The 27,365-nt window shown below is 39.3% G+C and overlaps 2 protein-coding genes across 2 annotated transcripts in view; one reads left to right on the top strand and one right to left on the bottom strand.

Moving 5' to 3' along the window:
* Positions 1 to 27,365, top strand: part of LOC109931812 (histone deacetylase 9-like) — a 948,406-nt gene that overhangs the window by 121,036 nt on the left and 800,005 nt on the right. The window lies entirely within an intron of this gene.
* The window catches only part of LOC109937399 (sorting nexin-13-like), a 93,971-nt gene that overhangs the window by 51,011 nt on the left and 15,595 nt on the right, over positions 1 to 27,365 (bottom strand). The window contains exon 2 of the mRNA XM_048617100.1: positions 21,310 to 21,422. Coding sequence (XP_048473057.1) covers positions 21,310 to 21,422 — 113 coding nt within the window. The remainder of the gene's footprint in view (positions 1 to 21,309; positions 21,423 to 27,365) is intronic.

Genomic DNA, 27,365 nt, shown 5'->3' with positions numbered 1-27,365 from the left:
ATACTTGAAAAGGAAGGGAACTGAGGAATACGGATCCTGTAATTGAAGACAGTTTTAATATGGAAGAGCAAAATGTGTCAGCGCAGGCTTGGATGGCCGAAGGGCTTGTTCCTGTGCTGCACTGTTCTTTGTGCTTTGAGAACTGGCCACACCTATTCAGGCTGCTTCTGTTGTTCTCAACTTTTAAAAAAAAACTAAAGGCCTCACAAATTGTTTACTTAAGTCATCGTCAAGTAGCCAGTTTGGTATCTCTGCCTTACAACCACTCTTAAAAGAACAATAACTTTTGAACGGTCAGCATCGTCACAACAATAACAGGTCCCTTGGCCAACCAAGCCTGTGTCAATACACGATGTCTTTCTAAACAAAAAAATCCTTCGACTCTATGCAGTCCATATCCCTCTATTCCCTGCCTATTCATGTACATGTTAAGATGCCCATTAAAAGTTACTATTGTATTCACCTCCAACACCTATTACTCCTAGGGCCACAAGCTAGATAGGGTAAGAATAAGAGGATACAGCAGATGACTGCGTGGCTGAGAAGCTGGTTCACGGGACAAGGATTCACATTTTTGGATAAGTGGAATCTCTTCTTAAGTAGAAGTGACCTTCATAAGAAGGACAGATTGCACCCGAATTGGAAGGGGACTAATATACCAGCGGGAGACTTGCAAGAACTGCTCAGGTGGATTTTAACTGGAAAGGAGCAAGCCAAACAAACAATCAGGGCAGGCAGGAACAAAGCAGAGAATGAGGTAGGACTAAAATTAAACTGCATTTATTTCAATGCAAGAGACATAACAGGTAAGGCAGATGAACTGAGGTCATGGTTGGGAATATGGGACTGGGATATCATAGCAATTAAAGAGACGTGGCTCAGGGATGGACAGGACTGGCAGCTTAATGTTACAGAATATAGATGCTATAGGAAGGATAGAAAGGGGAGCAACAGAGGAGAGGGAGTGGCATTTTTGATTAAGGATAACATTACTGCTGCACTTGAGGAGGATATTCCTGGGAATACATCCAGGGAAGTTATTTGGTTGGAAATGAGAAATCAGAAAGGGATGATCACCATATGGGATTGTACTATAGTCCCCTCAACATTCAGTAGGAAATTGAGAAACAAATTTATAAAGGAGGTCTCAGTTATCTGTGAGAATAATAGGGTGGTTATGATAGGAGATTTTCATTTTCAAACATAAACTGGGACTGTCAGTGTTAAGAGCATGGATGGAGAAGAATTTGGTAAATGTGCACAAGAAAATTTTCTGATTCAGTATGTGGATCTACCTACTGAAGAAGGTGCAAAACTTGACTTATTCTTGGGAAACAAGGCAGGGCAGGTGACTGAGGAGTCAGTGGGGGAGCACTCTGGGGGCCTGTGACCGTAATTCTATTAGTTTTAAAATGGTGATGGAAAAGGATAGACCGGATCTAAAAGTTAAAGTTCTAAATTGGAGGAAGGCCAATTTCGACGCTATTAGGCAAGAACTTTCAAAATTTGATTGGGGGCGGATGTTCGCAGTTTAAAAAAAAATGGTACAGCTCGAAAATGGAAGCTTTCAAAACTGAAATAACAAGAGTCCAGAGACAGTGCATTCCTGTTAGGGCAAAGGACAAGGCTGGTAGATAAAGGGAATGCTGGATGACTGGAGAAATCGAGTTTTTGGTCCAGAAAAAGGAAGCATATGTCAGGTATAGACAGCAGGGATTCAGTGAATCCCTAGAAGAATATAAGGGATATAAAGGAGTATTCTTAAGAGGGAAATCAGGATGGCAAAAAGGGGACATGAAAAAGCCTTGGCAAATAGGGTGAAGGAGAATCCAAAGGGATTCTACAAATACATTAAAGGACAAAAGGGTAATTGGAGAGAATAGGGCCCATTAAAGATCAGCAAGGCTGCCAATGTGTGGAACCGCAAGGAGATGGGCAAGATAATAAATGAGTATTTTGCAACACCCACACCTCCACATTCTGTGGAGACGAATATGGAAAATAGACAGCATGGAGAAATAAATAGCACCATCTTGAAAAATGTCTATATTACAGAGGAGGGGCTGCTGAATGTCTTAAAACACAAAGGCGGACAAACACCCGGGACCTGATCAGGTATACCTAGAACTCCGTGGCAAGCAAGGGGATAGACTGCTGGGCCCCTTACTAAGATATATGTATCATCGATAGCCACAGGTAAGGTGCCAGAAGGCTGGAGGTTGGCTAAAATTGTGCCACTATTAAAGAAAGGTTGTAAGGAAAAGCCAGGGAACTATAGACCAGTGAGCCTAACATCAGTGGTGGGCAAGTTGTTGGAGGGAATCCTGAGGGACAGGATTTACGTGTATTTGGAAAGGGAAGGAGTGATTAGGGATAGTCAACATGGCTTTGCACATGGGAAATCATGTTGTGCTAACTTGATTGAATTTTCTGAAGAAGTAACGAAGAGGATTGATGAGGGAAGGGCGATGGACATGATCTATATGGACTTTAGTAAGGCCTACGACAAAGATCCTCATGGTAGAATGCTTAGCAAGGTTAGATCACATGGATACAGAACTGGCTCAAAAGGTAAAAGACAGAGGGTAACGGTGGAGGGTTGCCTTTCAGAACGGAGGCCTCTGACCAGCAGCATGCCACAAGAAATCAGTTCTGGGTCCACTGCTTTTTGTCATTTATATAAAATGATTTGGAAGTGAACATAGGAGGTATGGTTAATAAGGTTGCAAATGATACTAAAATTGGAGGTGCAGTAGACAGCCCAGTGTACAATGGGATCTTGATCAGATGGGCTAATGTCCAATGAGTGGCAGATGGAGCTTAATTTAGATAAATGTGAGGTGCTGCATTTTGGAAAAGCAAATCAGGACAGAGCAGGATTATAAATCCAATGGTAAGGACATGGGGAGTGTTGCTGAAGAAAGAGATCTTGGAGCGCTGGCTCATAGTTCCTTGAAAGTGGATTCGCAGCTAGAACGGATAGTGAAGAAGGCATTTGGTATGCTTGCTTTTATTGGTCAATACATTGACTCTAGGAGTTGGGAGGTCACGTTGGTTCGGCCACTTTTGGAGTATTGCATGCAATTCTGGTCTCCCTCCTGTAGGAAGGATGTTGTGAAACCAGAAAGGGTTCAGAAAAGACTTAAGATGTTGCCAGGGTTGGAGGGTTTGAGCTACAGGGAGAGGCTAAATAGGCTGGGGCTATTTTCCTGGAATGTCAGAGGCGGAGGTTTATAAAATCATGAGGGGCATGGATAGGGTAAGTAGGCAAGGTCTTTTCACTGGAGTGGGGGAGTCCAAAACTAGAGGGCATAGGTTTAAGTGGAGGAGGAAAAGATATAAATGGGACCTAAGGGGCAACATTTTCACACAGAGGGTGGTGCATATATGGAATGAGCAGCCAGAGGAAGTGGTGGAGGCTGGTACGATTACAACATATAAAAAGGCATCTGGATAGGTATATGAATAGAAGGGTCTAAGAGGGATATTGGCCAAAAACTGACAAATGGGACTAGATTTATGTAGGATATCTGGTCGGCATGGATGTTTTGGACCACAGGGTCCGTTTCTGTGCTGTATATCTTTATGACTGTACTGCCAGAACATTCTAGGCACTTACCACAATCTGTATAAAAAAACCTGCCTCTCACATCTCTTCAAACTTTTCTCTTTTTACCTTAAACCTATGTCTCCTAGTAACTGTCTACCTTGGCAAAAAAAACTACGATTATCCATTCTAATCACGCCTCTCATAATTTTGTTAACTTTTATCAGGTCACCTCTCAGCCTCCAACGTTCAAGTGAAAACAAACTAAATTTGTCCAATCTCTGCTCATTGTTAATATCCTCCAAACCAGGCGACATCCTTGTAAACCTTTTCTGTACCCATTCCAAAGCCTCCATGTCCTTCTTGTAGAATGGCAACCAGAATTGTACACAACATTCCAAATGTGGCCTAACTAAAGTTCTATACAGTTGCAACATGACTCGCCAATTTTTATATTCTATGCCCCAACTGATGAAGGCAAGCATACCATAGGCCTTCTTGACCACCTTGTCCAGTTGTGTTGCCACTTTCAGGAACAGTGGACCTGTATATCGAAGTCCCTCTGTACGTTAACGCTAAGGGTTCTGCCATTTACTGAATACTTCCCTCCTGCATTAGACCTTCCAAAATGCATCACCTCACATTTATCCAGATTACACTTCATCTGCAATTTCTCTACCCAAGTCTCTAGCCTATCTGTATCCTGCTATATCCTTTAGCAATCCTCTTCACTAGTTGTGGTCCCCCAATCTTTGTATCATCCATAAACTTTCTGATCTTGCCATCTACATTTTTCTCCATATCATATATTTACTACAAACAATAGGAGTCTCAACATTGATTCCTGCAGAACATCACTTGTCACAGATCTCCAGTCAGAAAAAGAATCTTCCACCGCTACCTTGTCTTCTATGACCAAGCCAGTTCTGTATTCATCTTATTGGCTCACTGCGAATCCCATGTGACTTCACTTTCAGCCTTCCATGAAAGACCTTGTTGAAGACCTTGCTAAAGTCCATGCAGATCACATTCCAACCCTGCCATCAACGAATCATCTTTGTCACTTCCTCAAAAAATTCAATCAAGTTTGGGAGGCTTAACCTCCCCAACACAATAACTGAATACTTTTCAAAATGTGAGTAAATCATGTCTCTAGGAATCTTCTCCAATAATATCTCTAACAATGATCCTGGGGACTAGTCTATCTCAAATCATTTCAAAACACCGAACACAACCTCCTTTCTTATATAATCAAGATGTCCTAGAATATCAACATACCCCTCTATAGACTCATTTAACAATATTATGGCTTTAAGAGGTATATTTTTTCCTGGCTTTTCTCGAAGAGAGGTTTTGAGCTATAGGTGTCAAGCTGTGTCCTAAGCCAATAAAGTAAACAGCTTGTGAGGCCTTCAGTGTTTTTTTTAAAATTGGAAGAATGGAAGCAACATGAATGGGTGGAGACAGGCTCCCATAGAGGTTTAGGTTTCAGTTGTTAGGTTTTTGAAGTTTCCACAGCCAACTGTCACATCTTGCTCTTTCTGTTACAGCAAAAAGCTGAAGCTCTCCCTGTTGCCAGAATTGCATCTAAGGCAATCTAATTTACAGAATTTGCATTTGCCAATGGTGTGTTTATGGAATGTTACTATATTGCAACAGTTGCTGTTTAGTAGTTAAATAATCTATTATTCTGTGAAATTTTCCAGTACAGTTAAAGTTATACCAATTCCACTTTATTCTTACCTGCAGTTAAACTACAAATAAAAGAAAGAGTTTGCCAAAGATCGAGTAGTGTGACAAATCAAATTACATCTGGAATGCAGCACCTTATACTTGTCTGTAAAGGATCCAGGCTATCTCCTTGATAGATCTGCAAACGGTTGCTTGATGGTGAGTACGATGGACCAGACTAAGTTCTTCTCCTTTGTGAATACTAATGCAAAGTATTTGTTACAGATCTCACCCACTTCCTCCAACTCCACGCATTACTTCCCTCCTTTGTACTTGAGTGGACCTACCCCCTTCCCTAGCTCCAAGGTTCAAGTCCCAAGTTAGGGCTTGATGGCCATGGAAAATATGTTTGTAATGTGGCCAAACAAGTTGATCACTAGCTTGCAAATCTTTCCAATGTGTCTAATACCAGGTACTAAGAGTGGAAAAAATCTCCTGCATCAGGCAAAGGGAAACCATTGCCCGTATGCATGGTTCGATGCAGTGGAGTTCCAACTCTTAGAAATAAGGGCAGGATAAGAAACAAAATATATTCCTGGTCTAAGGAATTGTGGGTACTTCATCATATCTAATCAGTCGTTCCTGATAGCAAACTACAGAATAACTTACCTTCAAATGAAGAAAAATTCAAAATTCCTTCCTACACATTGAAGATTGTACAACACAACTGTTCATTTTAACTTTGAAAGTTATTGTTGATTCATAACAATTCCGAAGGCTAAAATTGGGATTGTTAACAATCCCAGGGCTAATACCTTCAACACAATGGTGCTAAGTTCATTTCAATAAAAATCAGGATACCAACAGAACCTTTAAATTTAATATGCATCCCCTCTACTTATTCCCACTGTAATTTCTAGAAATAATCAAGATTAATCTTTTCCATACCATTTACTATTGGATAATCATTGCTGATAACCGTGTCCGTGTATTTGAGATTCCCATTTTGCAGCCAGTGCACAAATACATTTTCCTGCCAAGTTGAGAACAAGAAAGACATGCAGCTTGATCACATCTTCCTGGTTTGTATCTTAATATTTTGGTTCAACATTCTACTGGCCTTGTCATAATTGCTGCTCTGCCCAACCCCAAGACATGCTCAGTTTGACCTGTGAAAACTGTTTTGGAGTATCTTTCAACATAATCTTCAGCAATTATCACAAATCATGTGAGAAAATAAAATGAATGAGTATTTATATTGTGCTTTTCATCTCCCAAGTATCAAAACTTGAGTGAGCATCCTGTTTCTGGATTCCAGCCTCCTCTTTAACATGCTGCTGACACCCACGACATCACTCACTCCTTCCTAGGTGCCCATTCCATGAAAACTACAGGCTTCACACCAAGCTATGTACCTGTTGTTTCGGGAGGCTGCCCTCAACTGACATGGACTCCACAGTGGACTATTCCCTACAATATTCAGATATTAGAATTAGATTAGTAATTTGTTGTCACTTGTACTTCTACAAAAAAAAGTGAAAATTGTTTAAATGACCATATTGCAGCACCTATATTAACAGAAATCATATGAAAAAAATAAAATTAAGACAAAGCCCATCTTCAAGGAAAAGACATGACCCACGACCCACATTTTCCACCGCTGCAGAAAATCAACAAAGCCACTAAGTCCGAGGCCATTGGAATCCTAGGCTGGACCATCACCCCTTCCTCTTCGCCAAAGCTGCTGCCAATCCAGGCCACTGGAATCCCAGGCTGGACCCATCGCACCATCAAAGCTGCTGAAGCAGACCATCACTTCGTTGAATTTGCCATGACGCAGCTGCAATGACAATGAGGAACACACGACACTGCCTTCACCGTTGCAGCAGCCTCCCAAAACATCCATCCCCCAGAGGCCGTCTGACTCTGAAGCCACCACCTCAATGCCAACGCCAGAACTCAGGCCCAAAAAGATAACGCTGCTAAAGCCGCCTCTGAAGCGCCACCGTTAACAGTCTCCCTTCAGATGACACTCTTCACCAGCCATTCACCAGAAGGTAATTAGATGCAAAAATATAAAGAAAAAATAAAGGAAAAGAAGAAAAAAAAAGAAGAACAGCAGACAAGTCCTAGGTTCAGGATATGTCCCACTGCTTGCTGTAGATGTAGTGTACTTGGTGCAAACTCTGCTGCCATGTGGCACAGGTGCAAGACTAGCATAGCACATTGTGGATCAGGTAGCCTATGCCAATGTGAATGACAGATATCTGTCCCTATGCAGTAATTACACCTGTTGCAACGGTAAATTATTGGTTGTCAATGTGACCTAATAGATAAGACTGGAGATAAGCCAGGATGGTGGAATGGCTCCAGAAAAACCAGGTCAATGTGTATGATGCAAGGGTTTGCACAACTGGTCCATTAAGCAAGATGCAGGTTGTTCAGTAAAAGTGGCAAGGTGAACCCACCGAATTTCAGCTTTGGTTTTCATGTCATGCTTTCTCGACAGCTATTTTGTTTGGAGTGTTTGGCAAGAATGCAAACAGAATATTAATGGAGAGATGGGCCATCGGCATGGAACTTAACAAGTGTCAAACCCCATTAATTGGCAACTCAACTGCGAGAATCTCACCACACCACTTGTGAAAAGTTTTAAAAATAGGGTGAGATGATCCGGATGTCAGGATCATCCACGCTACACTTCTCAATATTCTACTACATATCTGACCATAGCTTACACTGTTGAGATCTTTACAAGATCCCACCATTACTGTTATATTTATGGCTAGCTTTGTCTTGTACACTAGCATCCCTTCAAGGTTTTGGTCACTCAGATTTTTTTTTAAATATTCTGTCAAATTCTCTTATCTGTCTGTACACAATTATGAGTTTTCCTTTGGTTTGATGCTATTGTAAGTATTTTCAGTTGTACACAGATAGCAGATTAATCCCTTGGAAGTTTTTTTACTTCTTTCTTGCTGGAAAGCATCAATTACATATTCTGAAGTATCCCCTCATATGTCTGCCACTGCATCTTTTCTTTAACCTCATTTGCCAATTCATTTTAGCCAGCTCTGCTTCCTTGTCCTCATAAATGTTTTATAATTTTTTTTTCTAAAATAGTCTTTGACCCAGTCTTCCCACCATTATTATGGTCACTTCTACCTAGGAGCACCTTCACAACAACATTATTAATTAATCCAATGTTATTGCATAATACAGGTGTAATATAGCCTGCTCCTAGCCAGTTCTAGAATATGCTGTTCTAAGAAACTATCTTGAAAACATTCTATGAATTCTTCATCTAGGCTATCTTTGCCTATCTGACATTTAGCTTAACGAAATGTAGTTTAATCTTCCATGCTATTACCATGCCTGTCTTAAAATATATCTTTTTTTTTCCTTCATGCTCCACTCTAACACACAGTTAATGCTGGGCACCTGTAGACTACTCCACAGTCTTGCTCCTTTTATCATCATTTCTCATCCCTACCCAAACTCTGCATATGTCGGTTTCCTGAATTTAGGTCATCCACATCTATCGTGCTTGTACCATTATTAATTAACAAAGCCATCATCTATCTTTTCCTAGTTTCTGCTATTCTGAAATGCACTGTCCCCTACAATATGTTTAAGTCCTAATCCATGTCATCCTGCAGACATGTCTTTCTGATATCGTAAAACCAAATTTCTATTCTCACTCTCAGTTCATCTATTTTGTTTTGAATGCTAGGTATATTCAAATAGAACCTTTAGGTTTTGTGCTTTTATTCTCTTAATATGTCCTGGTCTTATCTGCTGTTTCACCCTTCGATTCGAAGTAGGTTTAGATTCTCTATGCCTTCCTGTCACGAGCTGTTTAACATTTCCTGTATCAATACATATTCTTTGGCCTTAACTCTATTCTTCAACTTATCACATCTTTCCAAACATGATCCTTTGTCTCCACTATTTTGGTAAAATTTCATTATTCACAATTCTTGGTTTTATTATATAAGAAGTCACAGCATTAGGTTAACTTATTAGCATGGTATCATGATTCCTACTGAAAAAACCTAACCAGAATGCAATCCAGCTTGACATATCATGTTTTATTCTTTTCTGATTTAATGTCTTTTACTGAACCACAAGCACATAAGACTGTGGATTTGTTTTTAACAATGAAAGTTTATTACACAAGAGAAACAATGCAAATGTCAAACTGTTTCTAACAGCAGTTTAAAAGATTTCAAACCGTTAGCAAAACACAATCCTATCATTCCCTAACATCATCCTTTTACGATAACTCAAAGTCCAGAGAAATTTTCCTTCCTTGGTATATCCGTATTTTGACTTAACGGCTGTTTTATAGTTCTGGTCCCATGAGCAGCAAAGCTTTTTCCTCTGACTCTCAATGCTGAGATTCACATCCTAACATCACTTATTCCCTTAACTGCTCTCAACAAATTCCTTTTGCTAGGGGCAACTATTCTTCCAAATTATTCTGTTCTGGTCTCCTTCAAACTAAGTAAAAGCTTTTCCATCTCTGTGTTTTCTAAGCTAAAATCAATCTTTGATTATTCTAAATCCAAAAGCAAGATAAAGCTGTAAAACTCCACAAAATAAACAAACCTCCATTAACTTTACAAGAAGCTTTCAGTCATCTGCTCCCTGACACACTCCTCTAGATTAAAAGCATGGTTTGGTAAAGACTGACCTACTTAATTTTAAACATCTTTGCAAAAAAGATCAAAAAACTCGTATGTCACTGGTTTGAAATCCAAACAGTTTTAAAAAGTGATATTAATATACATAAATCTTACTACATTAATTACAATGGATTGTAAGGAAACAGTATGCCGAAATGGGTCATTTTTGTATTCCAAGATGTAATGAGTAGAGTGCATATGGATAGATACTTGCATCTCAACTATTTACAACCTATATCGATGACTTGGATGAAGTGACTGAATGTATAGCAACTAAATATGCTGATGGCACAAAGATTAGTAGGAAAATAAAGAAGAAGATGCACTTTTGCAAAGGGACATAAGTATGTTAAGTGCAAGGGCAAAAGTTTGGCTACTAGACAGTATGTTTGGGAAAACATGAACTTGTCTACTTTTTCTAGGAAGGGGAGGAAAACAACAATTTAATTCAATGGGGAGACTTTGCAGAACACTGCAATACAGAGTGATCTGAAAGCGTTTAAGGTAACTCTGAAAATGTTAATATTCAAGGTCAGTAAGTGATTAGGAAGGCAAGTCCAAGATTGCCATTTTGTCCAAAGGGAAATTGAACATAAAAGCAGGGTAATATTGCTACAGTTGTAGATATCACATCTGGAGAACTGAGAATGGTTTTGATCTCCTTAATTAAGAAAGAACAAAGTCACATAATAGTACTAAAGTTGAGGGACTTCAGTGGAGTAGAGGGACTGGGGTAAGAGGAAGTCTGAGAAATATTCTAAATAAAAGGTTTTTTTTAAAAAATAAGGCTTAAATAATAAGCAAATGCTTCCAGTGGAAATTTGGGCCATTAAACGAACAACACAGATTTAAGGAAATTGGCAAAGTATCAAAGGCAACTTGAGAAAACATAAGGGTTAGTGTGATTTGGAATAACCGACTTGAAACTATGATGGAGATAGGTTTGATTGTATCATCCTAAAGGGGATCAGACAAACAGTTAAGGGGAAAGGGCATGCAATACTACAGAGAGAGAGTATGAGAGAGAGGCAGCAGATAAAATCAGAGTAATGGAAGAATGAGATACTTCTTAAACTGAGCTTTTTACAAATTAAATGTGCTGAACATTCTCTCTGTCTTTTGTTATTTTCTATGACACATGACAAGGATTACAATTTGAACAGAAACTTTGTTGCGCATCTGTTATGCCAAGCATTGGTTACATAACTGCATCAATGAATCTACTAATATGCAGCCTGTACATTAGAAATAGATTAAACACAGTTGTCCACTTTTATGCCAAACCTGGATGTAATAAACGTGCTGAAATTAGTATCCATTCTGATGAAAGGTCACTGACTTGAAAATAACTCTCTCTCCACTGATGCTGTCTGACCTGCTGAGTATTTCAGCATCGTTTCGGTTTTCAGAGGTTACAAACTCACCAATATAACCAGGTCTGGTATTTTCATGGTTCCAAAACTGCTTTGAACATTCTCAGATCCAAAATCCACCTCATCAATACTCCTTGAATCATACCTTGTCCTAATATTCACGGACAACACATTTCCCCCAAAGGGGTCTTGTTTCATCCCAAATCCTGTTCTCAAACCAGAAATTAATTGAGATAATTAGACATTGGCCTCTTCCCAGCTCCAAGGGGAGCCACTAATGTTTAAGAGTAAGTGTCTAATACTAATAGCCTTGCATAACTTACACCCAAAAGCAATGCTCGAAGTATAGAATGCAGTGCTGGGAAGATTAAGACATGCTAAAATGAGCAAATAAGGCGACTGCACCTCAAAACTGAATCATCATGGCATAGTACCACTGTGCATGCAGATAGCTATATCAGATAGACATTCAGTACGACATTGTGAAGGCACATTCAGGAATAATATGGCACCTATTCTGTCTGTCGTGATGTGCAACCAGCCGTAATGTCCAGTAGCACGTTAGATGGCTTGGTCGCTCACACACATTTTCTTTACGCAAGACAATTCCTTCAACCCAGGAATCAGCATCCTGAAGCTACTCGATACGGCTTTAATTGAGAGTACATCCAAAGTTTAAAGAGTCCAAACTGTACACAAGGCACTGAGTGCTGTCTCTGTAACTGTGTACAGTTACAGTAATACAGACTTTTATACTTCATGCCCCTTATATAGAAATCAACATTTTCTGCACATTATTCCAGTATCTGTGTGGGTTTCCTCCGGGTGCTCCGGTTTCCTTCTACAGTCCAAAGATGTGCAAACTAGGTGGATTAGTCACGTTAAATTGCTCATAGCCTGCACATCCCTGGATACGAAGTTACACGAATAGCTTGGGGGGGGGACGCGGTTTGGTGGTGGGGGGTCTGGGTGGGATGCTCATCTGCTGGTAGGTGTGAACTCGAAAGACCTGCTTTCGAACTGTAGAAATTTTATGATTCTACGAAAACTTCAAGGATTTAAAAATGTTGAGCAAAGTAGCTTGAGAAAATCAAACCAAATATTTATACAGTACTCAAATTGCAGTAGTTTGGTCTCTCCTCAACATTAGTTATTCACTGATTATTGCAATGAAATCAATTTTCCCTGGGACTAAAGCAGTTTGTTAAAAAACAATTTGCAAGTTTTAATGCATCACAGGAGCAACTTAACATTTTCTGAACTCATTTTGTCTAATTCTTATACTTTGACACTTAATCCTTTTCAAAATTAGAGAAGCTATAGAATATTGCAATTTCAACAGTCTATAAACAGAAATTTTATCTATGTATTTTAAACCTGGAAGGTAAAAACACATCTATGAAAGAAACTCTAAATTCTGTTTTGAAATTTAAAATTGGCTGAGGAAATGACAAACAAACAATCTAATAAATTAGATCAATAACCTAGCGCTGACTTGTCCAAAAAGCTGCCCATGGGAAGCACAGTAGCCTGCAGAAATTATGCATGCAGCCCACCAAGCCTTGAGTCTGAGACACACAGAAGAACAAGTAAATAGATTTCTGAAAGCTGCTGAGCCTGATGTTTTAAGTCGTGCATATTTACTATTGATAGGTTCACTAGTGAGAGTGAGAGTCCATGCAGATATAGACCAAAGGCATGGAGAAATACAAGGCAGAGCGAGGGAGACAAGACCTCAACTTAGCCTTTCAAGGGCCAGTGGCTGTCATCAAGAAAGCAGAGCGAGACCCCGGGGCCTGGGGGGAGGGGAAGAGAGGGGTAGAAGTTGTTGGGAGGGGGAGGGGGGGTTCTCATGTGAGCAGCCGGCTGAGTCGACGACAGCAGACACATGTATACACATATATACCCCAATCCCTTTCTCCTGTACCCTCTCCATAAATGCATCCATCTATCCACAAAGCAACTTCCAACAGGCAGAAAACCTAGGCTGAAATGCAACCTGCTTCCCATGCCTACTCTCATAAGAGCTGCATCGAACACAGTTCAGAGTGCTCAACAGAGGGGAAGGGAAGGTCTGCATACATTAAAACCAACTCCTGAGCTCAGCCCAGCTACCCGAGCTCCCCGTTCCCTGGTGATCAGGGCTTGAGTCTAGTCCACTCCTCGTTTTAGTTTTGCCACTTAACCGAAAAGGCAAAAACAGTTTTAGGTAGCTCTGGTATTTGCCTCTTATTAAGCTGTCATTCTTATGAAGTTTTTTTTTTAAGATCAAAGTTTAATTCATTGCTTTGACTCTTTTAAGTTCAAGTTAGTTATTTTTTTTTTCATACCTCAACTTTTATTTTGAAATCCACTTTCAATTTTGTGCCAAACCTTATCATTCCAAACCATGCTCATCACCTTATTGAGTGAAGAAAAAAAAATTAAAATGTGGCCCTTCACTCGCTAAGGACAATTACAAACACAAGCTGAAATTCCACCAAGGCAATTTGAAAACTTGAATTCAGTTTATCATCTGAAACTTGACAGTAAACCAAAGACCAGAATCGATCATGAAACTGCTGGATTATCATTTCAAAGCATACAATGGTTGACATCCTTTAAAAATGAAACCTGCTTTCATTTATCCAATCTGTCCTATGCACACCTCTTGACCAATATAATGGCCAACCCTTAATTGCCTTCTGGACAGCGTATTCTTTGAAGTGCTTTGATACTACAGCAGCTTGTTTGGTATTTCAAAGTGACAGCCCATCATATTGAAACAAAGACGATAGGAGCAGGAGAAGGCCATTCAGCCCTTTGAGCCTGCTCCACCATTCTTCATGATCATGGCTGACTATCCAACTCAATAGCCTAATCCTGCTTTCTCCCCATAACCTTGGATCCCATTCGCTCCAAGTGCTATATCTAGTCACCTCTTGAACACATTCAATGTTTTGGCATCAACTACTTCCAGTGGTAATGAATTCCACAGGCTCACCACTCTTTGGGTGAAAGAAATGTCTCCTCATCTCCATCCTAAATCGTCTACCCTGAATCCACATACAGGGACCCCTGGTTCTGGACACACCCACCATCAGGAACATGCTCCCTGCATCTACCCTGTCCTGTCCTGTCAGAATTTTTCATCTGAACTCCAGCAAAAACAATCCCAACCTAGTCAATCTCTCCACATACGTCATACCCGCCATCCCCAGAATCAGCCTGGTAAACCTTCGCTGCACTCCCTCGAAAGTAAGAGCATCCTCCCTCAGAAAAGGAGAGCAAAACAGCACACAATATTCCAGGTGTGGTTTCACCAAGGCTTTCTACAGCTGCAACAACACATCCCTGCTCCTGTACTCAAAACCTCTCACAATGAAGGCCAACATACCATTTGCCTTCTTTAACACCTCCTGCACCTGCATGGTTACCTTCAGCACCCAGCGCAAAAGGATATCCAGGTACCACTGCACACCCTCCTCTCCCAATTTACAACCATTCAGGTAGTAGTCTGCGATAACAAGGTGTAGAGCTGGATGAACACAGCAGGCCAAGCAGCATCAGAGGAGCAGGAAAGCTGACGTTTCGGGTCAAGACCCTTCTTCAGAAAGTAATCTGCCTTGTTTTTGCTTCCAAAGTGAATAATCTCAATTTATCCAAATTATACTGCATCTTCCATTGATTTGTCCAACCTTTCGAGATCTTGCTGAAAGATCTCTGCATCCTTGTCATAGCTCGCCCTCCCACCCAATGTGGTATCATCTGCAAACTTGGAGATGTTACATTTTGTTCTCTCATCCAAATCATTAATACATATTTTGTGAATAGCTGGGGTCCCAGCACTGATCCCTGTGGGCACCCCACTAGTTACTGCCTGCCAATTTGAAAAGGATCCATTAATTCCTACTCTTTGTTTCCTCCCTGCCAATCAGTTTCCTATTGATCTCAATACACTTCCCCCAATCCCATGCGCTTTAATCTTGCACATTAATCTCTTATGTGGGACTTCGTCAATTGCTTTCTGAAAGTCCAAATATTCTATATCAACTGGCTCCCCCTTGTCAACTCTTCATAGAATTCCAACAGATTTGTTAAGCATTATTTTCCCTTCATAAATCCATGCTGGCTCTATCTGATCCTGCCACTGCTTTCTAAATGCTCTGCTATAAAATCCCTTGACAATGAATTCGAGAATTTTCCGCATTATCAATGTTAGGTTCACCGGTGTAGAATTCCCTGTTTTCTCTCTACCTTCCTTTTTGAATATCGGAGTGACATTAGTCCCTGCAGATTGGACAGTGGCTAATGTCTCAACAGCAACTACCAATTAACATAAATGTTGGCCACTCTAGCAGAAGAGCATCCAAAAATTAAAATTTAAACAAATGTAATTTCCATCTCTAAGCAGTTAAATGAGTTCTCACTTTTCCTTACATATTTTAGAACTGTACTTAAGTTATAAACTCTAATCTGGAGGACACAATCTATAATAAAATCTTCTGATTTAATTTAAAAAAATACATGCAAGCATTGTCAATCATTTCACATGATCATCACTCAGATTGAACAGATCACATTATGTAATCAAAAACACTATTTACACTAATGAAACAGAAATGAAACTACTGCAGCTTATTTCCAGTACCTGAAATAAACAAATATTGAATTAAGTTATATGTTGTCTACAGTACAGAGGCAGACTTTTCTCTCATATGGTCTATGCTGATGGTTGTGCTGTATCAGAACCTGCTCCCTTCAACCAGACACTATAAAAATAGGTGAGAAAGGATGTGGGATAATTTTCCCCTTCTCATCTTTCAGCTGACTGCAATAAGGTGTATTTTTGACATATAGTGTTTTCAACCCTTCAAGTGCTGTGACTTTTAAAAATAGATACAGAAATTGGCTCTCTTCCAAGTTTAAGTCAGAACAAAGACCAAACATTTAATTGTGCGATAGCATGAATTCAAATTGCAACCAACATTCATTTTTTTTTTAAAAGAAACAGCCTCTATTAGGTCATCTTTCAGCTTTATCTTTATCCTGACTCTTTGGTCTTTCCCAATACATTGTAACCTCTCAGTTCTGGTATTATCTTGTCATTATTTGCACCTTTGCCAAGGTCTCCAATTCCTTGCATTAACATTGTATCAATTATGATTGAGGCCATTTGGCTCTTCAGGTCTGTACCAGCTTTTAAGAGTGATCCATAAATTTAGACTCACATGCCTGCTCTTTTCCATTGCCCTGTAATTTCATTTCAAATATTTATAAAATCCTCTTTTGAAAGATACTTTTGAGTCTCTGCCCTCCTGAAGTCTGTTGTAAACCTCTTCACTGTTTATTAATGAGAAGTTTTTTTTGCAAACTTTGATATTATGCCCTGCATTTCCAAGTCCAAGTTATTAATATATATTAAAAAGAGCAATGGTCTTATCCACAGCCAACACCACTGAAAACTACCATTCAGAACTTTTCAAAATTTCAAACAATATGAAAAGACGGAATACTAAGACTTAAGAATTTATCAAACAGACACCAAGACTTCTCACAATTATCAGAGTTCAGTCTAACCAAGGTCCTATAGTAGTTTACTATGATTTAGCAACTTCTCAATTCTAATCATCTAGAAATAAATCTTTTTGAAAAAAATCTATATTGCTGTTTTCAGGACTTTTTAAATCCATAATAAGCAATTTATGATCATAAATACTGTTTAAATAAATTAAGTAGTTGTTTATTAATGTAACCAATTAAACAGAACCAAGAATGGCAATCCCTTAATTTTTTATCATGGTCCCAGCCCGAGAGGGGGTTAAAACCATAACTTGGAGTCAAATGTGCTTTCATAAAACTAGCAGGATTTTGGATCATTGTGCAAACTGCCTTCTCACTGCATTAAAATACAATGAGGCACAAATTTGGCCTATTAATTTTGTAACAAACACAATGCACCACAAAAGCCCACTCAGAATTACAATGATAATGTCCCTACATGTGGACCATGCGGCCTGGGTTCAAGTCCCACCTGCCCCAGAGGTGATTCACAACATCTCTGAACGGGTTGGTTACATAATAACCACACTGCCATTCAGCATAAACCTGAATAAGGCCAGAGGCTGAACAGCTCTAGAAAAATTTTGCAAGATTGAGGTAAAGGAAAACTTCACAAGACTGCCTCACGGACGGCTAATAAAAACAATTGAATAAGTTGAGAATCATTGCAAACTAAAAAACCACAAATTTTCAGTGCTGGTCAACATGGAAGAGGCTGCGTTTTTCTGAAATTAAAATGAAAGTTCAAAAGTTAACTTGCTTGTTCTACGTTACACTTTGGACTGTGTCACATGCACACTTGAACTTTAAACTGTCTCTTGCTAGTGGTTAGAATAACTTTTTATTGACCATTGGCAATGAATCTCATTATCATGCTGCAAATAAACAAAATAGCTATACTGCATGGGAGCTTTGGATCATCCTTGAAGCTTTTCAAGTATAGCAAAACCCAATAGAAAATTACTACTATGTTGTATCATGAACGCAAATTGGCTTCTGGTCATACATTTAGCTACACAAGTCATTTTACTTGAAATGATTGCCTAGTCAAACAAATTAAATCTGTAAACCCCTAAATATAGATAATAAATTAGATAATTTAAAATGATATTATCTCCTACACCTTGAAACAGATTAGGCAGCACGGCGGCTCAGTGGTTAGTGCTGTTGCCTCACTGGGACCCAGGTACAATTCCAGTTTGCATGTTCTCCCCCTGTCTGCATGGGTTTCCTTCGGGCGCTCAGGTTTCCTCCCACAATCCAAAGATGTGCAGTTAGGTGGTTAGGCCATGCTAAATTGCCCATTGCGTCCGATGATGTGCAGGCTAGGTGGATTTGCCATGGAAAATGCAGGCTAGGGTAGGGGAAAAGAGTCAGGATGGGATGCTGTTCGAATGGTTAATGTAGACTCAGTGGGCCACATTGATTATGCCAGATTTTAAATTTCATAAAGAATACTTAATTACTAAAAACAATAACGTACTGAATGAAGTGGAGGATTTTTCTCAGCTGCAAAAGGATCCCACAAACATAATAATTAAATTAAGCCATTAAAAAAAAGGCAAGATAAAATGGGGAATCCTTACGATTCTTGCCCCAAAAAGCTGAGAGAAATTTCCTGGAAATGAATTCTTACAACTGCAAAAGCATACAAGCTCATTCTTTTAAGATTTGGCCAGCTTAATAAAAAAAAAAGGTTTAATAATCACATAACTGCACCAAAATTGTTCAACTATGATATAAAGCAATTCTCAGTCTTCACATTTTTATAAGGATGCAGTGCTGCAAAGTGGTGCAGTAGTAGTGAGTGCCCTTACCTCTAGACCAGAAAACTTGGATTCAGCTCCCATCTGGTCCAAAGTTGTGTCATAATATCTCTGAACAGGTCCATTTTGCCTATACCAGAGCTTTGAGCCCTCTTATGGTGCAGCGCATCAGGAGGCCTGGGTTGAAGTCCCTTCTGCTCCAGAGGCATGTAATAACATCTCTGAACAGATTGATTACAAAATTTTAATTCAGACATGCTTCTGGCTCATCTGCCAGTCTGTTCTGTACTATCTGCAGTGAACAGTTCCTTCTTTGAATGTATACAAGCCCTGCAAAGGAACTAGGATGACTGCAACAGCATATCATAATCCATATTTTTATTGCACCTTTAAGGGCAACTTGATGCAAAGATGACAAAGGTCTTCTTCCTTACTCATTCGATGGATGTGGACATTGTTAGCAAGGCCAGCATTTTTACACATTACACACTGGGCAAGAACAGCAGATTTTCTTCTCTTAAAACATCAGGTTTTAATAACAATCTGACAATTGCAAGAAAAATGGTGAGCGAGTCAGTAATGACATTTTTGAAGAAAGTAACTGATATTGATATTAATATGATATTACTGACAAGGGTGGAGGATGGGTGTTTGAAGTAGTTAGTCATGAATAGAAGAGATGTCATAGATTGCCCTTGCCGGTCCCTCCTCACTCCAGACCAACAGTCACTTTACCTCTGTTGTTTATTATCTTGGCTCATTTTTCAACCAAGCTGTAACAAGGTCAGGAACCAAATGTTCCAAGTAGAACCCAAACCAAGCAAATTGCCACTTGCTTGGCAATAACCTATGACGATTTCCATCATGGTGCTGATGATCAGAGGACTAACTCGGGTGGTAACCAGCCAGGTTGCTTTTTGTGTGCAAGACAAACCTGGCTGATATTCTACATTATCAGGTAGATGCCAATATTGTAGCTGTACTGGAAATGTCAGTATACGGGTGCAGCTAGTTCTGGAACATAAGTCTTCGGTGCTATTGCTGGAATATTACTGGGGCTCATAATTTTTAGTGTATCCAGTGCCGTTAGCAGTTTTATTTTAGGGAAGATGGTGATATAGTGTTAATGTCGCTGGTCTAATAAGCCAAAAGCCCAGACCAACGTTCCAGACATGGGATTAAATCCCATCATGGCAGCTTGTTGAATTAAAATTCAATGAACAAATTTGGAATATAAAGCTAGTCTTAGTAAGGCAACGACTAGACTAGAACAGACTGTGATAACATGCATCTGGTTCACCAAATTTAGAGAAGGAAATCTAATCATATTTAGTTGCTTTGGCCTACATATGACTCTAGACTAGACTCTTAACTACCCTCTGAAATTGCTGAACAAGCCATTCAGTTTAAAGGCAAACAAGAATGGGCCACAAATGTTGACTTCGAAATGTCCACAAGCTATGAAAGATTAAAAAGAAATTTTCTTGATGTCAGATTGAATGAATCAAATTGTTTGAAGACTGTAATTCTGGGGACCTCAGAAAGAAGAGAGATGCATTTGGACCAGCTTTCTCTTTTGCACTGATGTGCTAGGTTCCTTCATCAATAAGGACAGGGATGTGTGTGAAGACTTCTCCCATTATTTGTTGAAATGTCCACTACCGTTTAGAACCATTTGTGGCAGAAATGGAGAGCTTAAATCGGATGTGTTGATTGTGGGACTGCTCAATTCTGTTCATTGCAAATGACTTCCACTGTTTGGAGTGCAAGGAGTGCTATGTTGCAGCTTCACCCCACTGACTCCTCATTTTTATGTACATCTGCTGCTGTGACAGACATTTGTATCTGTGAATGGCAGACTGGTGAGGACAGGACCGAGCACTTTTCTCATTTTTGTTATTTCCCTTACAATCTGCCACAGATGCATTCCAGAAGTAATGCCCTTTACACGGTGGGACAGACCTCCTAATTTTGGCATAAAAGCTACTGCAAAATGGGAATTCATTAGTGACAGTAGGGCTAGATTTTCTGTTTTAGTTTCCAGTGCCTAGGTCAATGCCAAGTAGCCTGCACTGTTTCATTCACTACCTTAGATAGTATAGTGGTTTGATACAACTTTGTGGCTATCAGGACCATGTCAGAAGAGCTAGTCAGTCAATCACATTTTGGTGGTTCTGGAGTCACATGCAAGCCTGACCAAACAAAGATAGCAGGTTTCCTTCAAATAAATTGACAACAGTTACACAGTTGTCATTAGACTAAGTTTCAATTCCAGATATCACTGGATTTAAATTTCAACATCTACTGTGGTGGGATTCAAGTCTGTGCTTCTTGCATTACTAGTCCAGTGATACTACCACTACACCATTGCCACCCCCTTGTGTGCAGCTAGTATAGTATTTTTATAATATTGAACTTGAGAAGCATTTTCACTATCTCAGCAGGATTTTAAATCACCTTTGAAATTCAAAATTAAAGTCAAATTAGATGAATCTTTCGATTTTAAATCTTTAAGTTGTACAATTTGTAGCAAGTTATTCAGTTCAAAATAAGTATGTGCAGCACAGACATAAATGAGTCAAAGAATAAAATACTTCCATGTATCATTTCCAATGAAAAGCCACGGCTTCAAACAGTTACAGTAGATATTAACATCCAGAAGTAACATTTTTATCAATGGAGATAATAGAGGATGCAATATTGTAATAAAATATTATACTTACCCACCAAGAAAACACAGGATATAGAACGCAAAGTAAAATATAGCAAAAGGTCCAAAAGTGACTACAAAAAGAATGACGCCAAGGCCTCCCCATCCCCATATGGAAACACCAGCCTGAAACAACAACAAAATAAGCATGTGTGAGGAAAGAGAACATAAAGGTATTGTTTACTACATTTGATAAAAACTAGAGTAACTTACAGCATGTATAACCTAACAGTAAATCACAACCCACCTGTGTAAAGTAAAACCAATGGGCTCAAAAGTTTAATCAGGCATGAATGCAGACACACTTTAAAACTAGAGAATAAAATTTTCTTAATAATTTGCACCACCTCCAATTACATGCTCTGGGCCATCATGCAATGCATGTAAAGACATCTTGACAGTATAGGCACTTGAGTGGGGTGGGGAAATTCAATGAATTCCTTGATATATCATGCATCATGTCAAAGCACTGCATAATTCAAGTTCTCAAGATTTAGGTTTACTGTAAATCAATTTCCACAAGTAGCTTACATGACCCACAAACTTGGTTGCCAAGCAGTAGGACAAAGCCCTTAGAGTCTGCTCTGTCATTCAATAAAATTATGACGATCTGATTACTGGACAATCCTACCTCCCCCTATTACCTTCCATCCTATTACTTATCAAGAAACTCTGTTCCACAGGTGGTGGAATCAGAGTTCCAAAGTCTGAGAAAAAGAAAGCTCCCTACACCACGAATTCCTACTTTGCACATTAATATTTTGTGTGTGTTTTTTCCCAATTCATTTGTGGGATGTGGGCGTCACTGGTTGGACAGCATTTCTTGCCCATCCCCAGTTGCCCTTGAGAAGGTGGTGGTGAGCAGGTTTTTGAACCACTGCAGTCCATCAGCTGTAGGTTGACCCACAACGTGGCACCTAGTTAAATGCATTGTGGAAATCCAATCACAATACATCTACAGGGTTTCCTTTATTAACACTGCATGACACTCCCTCAAAAAACTCCAGTATATTGGTTAAAAGCAATTTTCCTTAAAAGGCTCTTTCAAGATCAACTTTGACGTGTTCCCTATGACAGACGTTAAGCTGACTAGTCTATAGCTTCCTGTTTTGCGCCTCCCTCCTTTCTTGAATAAAGGATTAATGTTTGTTACTTTTCAATCTGCTGTAATGTTTCCATAATCTAGCAAATTTTGGAAAATCACAAAAGCATCTACTACCTCATAAGCCACCACTTATATGAAGCCCATATGAACCTAGTGACTTGTCAGCCTGCAGATCCATCAGTTTGCTCAGTATCTCTTTCCTGATGATTGAAATTACACTAAGTTCCTCACTCTAGGAGAACAGACTGTAGAGCACAGAGTCCTGCATCACGAAGCTACTCAGGACAAACTTCAACAAAAACCAATGCATCACTCTCCAGACCTTCTTTGCAAAGGCACATCCCAGAAGGAGATGAGTGACAGTTTCTTCTCCAAAACCCCAACATTGATTCGACATAAGCATGCAGCAGTGCCCACAGATCGGGCGCACGCAGCCCTTCTCACCATGAGCCAAGCAATATCTTGGTGTTTATTGGAAAGTTCTGGCAATGAGGCATTCTGCCAAATTACTTTGATAGTCTGCTCAGAGAACCACCCAACAAGATCAACCTTTTCCTGCAAGGTCTTCAGGGTGCTTTTGTGCTGACCACTGCCTAATGGACTGGTGGTCAAAAGTGCTTTCTACTACAAATTTTTCCACAAGTGTCTTGCCATAGCAAGCCATCTGAGCATATGTTGCCTCTCGTGTTGGGCAGGCCTCATAGATGTGGCCTGCTTCCCCACACAGGTTCCAGTCCTCAGTCAGGTGCCACCACCTCCCCCTTCCCCTATGTACAGAACCTGTGGGAGGGTCACCTTGCAGGCCTGCCATGTGCCCTGACTTCCTGCAGGTTCCGCATATTCTAGGCTACCCCATGTACATCAGGTTCCCTCGGCTCCCTCCAGCTCTGAAGCTGGATGGTGGGTGGAGGGTGTTCCCACTGGTTTCCACTTTCAGGGTCACCTTGTCCTGCCACATGCTTGTCCAGATCCTGAATGGGTACATTATATCAGTGCTGTTGCCTTCCAACTGCACGTACCTTTCCAGGATGGTCAGGACATCTGCTGCTGGGACATTGAGGGGCAGGGAGGGGGGGGCGCGCATACATATGGATGGTAACTAGCCAGGTCCTCTGCCCAATTGGACAAAGCAGTGCTGCACACATGACGAAGAGGGGACTCTCACCCCCTTTTTCTTCAAATATCTTCAGGAGGGAGCATGTACTGTTTCATGCTCTGGAAGGTCACATTAAAATAATCCCTGCTGGAGAAATCCTGAAGACAGTAGATACCTGGACTTTGGAACCCACAGAAATTGAGGAGGATCCACATGAAGAAAGGTCTGATCGCCCAGCATTCCTTCTTCAACTTTCTTCACAGCCACCCTGACTGTGTTTCAGACACCCTAGCAGGGCCTACAGAGGCTTCTAGCTGTCATAGCTCTGGCTGGCTCTTATTCAGCTTGTCTCCAAGCACTCCTAGAACGTATAATTTTAACTGGTTTTCTGCAGATATATTCAAAATAAATGATATTTTGAAGTGCATGAGAACAAAATATTTTCAAATAAATTTGATAACATGGAAGATTCGCAGCAAGATCATAATGTAGGGTAACATCACTGAACTAACAATCCAGAGGCCAAGGTTAAAGCTCTGAAAACAGGTTATCATTGGATCATGATATTAATTGAAATTCAATTAATAAATTAGTTGATTTAAAGTCGGTGTCAGTGATGTCCTGAAAATCACTGCCATAAAAGCCTATTGTTCCTCCTGGCCTGGAGACGCCGACATGCAATTCCAGACCCACAAACAATATGACTGACTACTGAATACCTTCCAAGCCACTCAATTCAATGGCAATTGAGAATGGGAAGAAATGCTAGCTTTACCAGCAACGCTTGCATTCCATAAAAGAAAAAAAAGATTTTCTGCAAAATAAAAAAGTTACCCTTCAATAATGCCTTTCAAAAATGTGACAAAAAATATTTAAACCTGAATGTCGAAGACTGGATCAGTTTTGAGCAGTTTTATTTACTGGCTAAAAAAACTTAGTATATTTAAATTAAAATTTCCCAGCATTTACTTCAGTTGCTGATATTCATCAGGAGATTAATAGCTGTCTGCTCAGCTGCTCAAGACTAAAATAGTTTTTAGATGACAAGGCAGTTGGCACACAGAGCTAAAGAAATAGTTGAGGTGAAAAGCCATTATGCCACAGCAGCACTCTTTGATCACAACGAAAAGTGCAAAGCATAGACTGTTAGGTAGTTAAATTTTTATAAGTTTAACAATCTGCTGCAGATATATAATTTTAGAAGGAATTTTATACATAAAGTTGAGGCCCAAATTTCTTTGCAGAAGGATATAACACTTCATCTATATAGCACCTTTCATAACACAATGATGTTTTAGAACCAATTAATTACTTCTGGTTACTGTTATATAGGATGCAAGCCACTTGCACCATTAAAACAAAAATGACGACAAAGCCGCCAATTCAGACAGAAAATCACGCAGTTGTAGCACACAAAGTCTGCTTGACGGGCTCTGTGGCATAACGATAACGTCCCTATCTCTGGGCTAGAAGATCCAGATTCAAGACCCACCTGCCCCAGAGATGTGTCATAACACGCCAAAACAGGTTGATTTAAAAATAATTGAAAATAAAACTTGACAGTTATATTAATCTTGAACCTTTCAATTTGGAAATCTGTAATTGCATTTTAAATTTTAATCAAGTATTTCAATGATTATTATTTTAAAGGAAAGGAAGTTTTTTATTGATCAAGCAAAATGCAGACACATATTCGTTGCTGTTTCAAACAAATCTAGTTATCAACTTTCATATTCTTTAAGCAGAGAACTGTGGACACTGCAAAATACAACTTTCAGTTAAAAATAAAACTAACCACCAACTTTTATAAGATTGAATTCTGTAAAACATATTCAGCGTAAATATATTCTGAGAGCAAACCATTAACAGCAAATCAAAACCTTTACTAATTTTGATAAATTACAATGCAGTATAATCCCAACAAGCATTGCAAAGTGAAAACACATTACAAATAATGACAAAAATACCACATACTAATGATATTACAATGAAAAGATGAAAAGTCATCAACCTGACATGTCAAATGTTTCCTGCTCTATAAAGGCCTTCTGAGTAGCTGAGTATTTCCTGCATTTTGTGATTTTATTTCAAATTTCCAGAATCTATTTATTTTCTTTTCCATACTATTGCCTTTCACAAAAATACATAACTGGACAGCATACGTTGCACCACATACATACCAAGCACCATAATAAAGTTTAACTGAGAAGTGCATAAAAATCTTACAGTTTCATGAGGATGACTTGCTGAAAAGTTGGCACAACTGGGTGTTCAATACAAAAGAACAAATCTGTTCCCAACTAAAACTGAATAACAAGAAAGTGTACAAATATTCCGAAGACTTTCAGACAAGGACATTGAACATTTGTAATTCCCAGTACGCTTTACGCTTCAAACAGTCCATTAATAGTACCTAGTCATGAAAAAAAATCCACAACTGAAAGAACACAAACTAAGGCAATAACTAGTCTGCACTGGCACTTCTCATAGAAATGCAATGGGGATAACTTGCTTCTACCCACACTGTCCATCTCTATTTGTCAATGACATCTCTCTTTTAGGAATCCACATAAAAGGGCAACAAGGCTTTTAATCCTGCAACTCATACTCACGATTACTTGTGATCAATATAACTGCATATTACCCTTCCCCCACCCCTCCACACACAATGTTAAGCTGCTCGATTCTCCTTTAAAGAACCATGGAGTTTTCTGTACTGCCTTTGCTAATGACACATCCTTTGAGCTAATAACCCATTCTGTCTTACTGACTCAGCAAGTAGCAATGAAAATTGTTTTGAGAAGGCAAATCTATCATAACTTTGAATATTTCAACCAGATTTCCTATAGATCTTTGCTTTTTAGTGAAAAAAAAATCATGATTGTTCTTTATTCATATCAAAAGTGGTCAGTTAGTATGACATTCAGATTAGCATCAACAGTACAGATCGATCCCTGTTCCAGCTAACGAGTATTTGGGGCAAAAACAAAATTTGCTGGGAAAATTCAGCAGGTCTAGTAACATCTGTGGAGAGAAAGAGGAGTAAACATTTCAAGTCCAGTGACCCTTCTTTGGAACCATTTTGAAAATTACTGTTTTTGTTTCAGATTTTCAGCATCTTCAGTTCTTTGGTTTTTGGATTAAGGAATATTTCGGATCTGCCTGCTGCTCAGAATTGAAGACAATGGTAAACCACCACAATAAGAATTACCAAGTAAAGCACCTCAGGGTGAACTATTAGCAATGAGCACAGAGCCTGCCTTCAGGCACAGCACTAATGGAATGGAACGGAACGGAACAGAATAAAGAAACCTGAAGTTTCTCATGCCAGATACAACTACAGCAATTCTCTTCTGTAGTCTCTTCACAGTCTTGACATCCTTCACATAGTAGTGTCCAAAACCAAATAGTCCAAGTGTTGCTTAGTTTGTATGCATTTAACAGCACCTGTTTTTGCACCCTTATGCTTCTATACTTGGATGCCATATGATATTACAAAAAAAAAACCTGTCTATTGACTTTCCCTTCTAGTTTTGAAAAGGTATTTATAGGAAAGCCTCCACCTCACCCCAACTCTACTTTCACTCTAAGATTTTACTGTTTAGTAACACCTTATCAAACATTTTGAATCCATATAAATAACATCACTGCATTCCTTCTACAAATACACTAATTTTCAAGTATTAATTAATAAGTCAACACAACTTGCTGTCACAAGTTTTTACTGCCTAATTAGCCCATGTCTTGGAATATTAACTTCAATTTCCTTTGGCAAGGCAAATAGAAAAGTACTACTTTTAAAATAGTGAGAAATTATATTTTTGTTTCCAGAGGAATGAGGGGGATCTTATGCAAAAAAATGAAGAAT

Source organism: Rhincodon typus, chromosome 2, assembly GCF_021869965.1.
Source record: "Rhincodon typus isolate 14 chromosome 2, sRhiTyp1.1, whole genome shotgun sequence".
NCBI lineage: Eukaryota > Metazoa > Chordata > Chondrichthyes > Orectolobiformes > Rhincodontidae > Rhincodon > Rhincodon typus.
The sequence above is the reverse complement of the archived record's forward strand: the minus strand, read 5'-3'. Positions and strand labels throughout refer to the sequence as shown.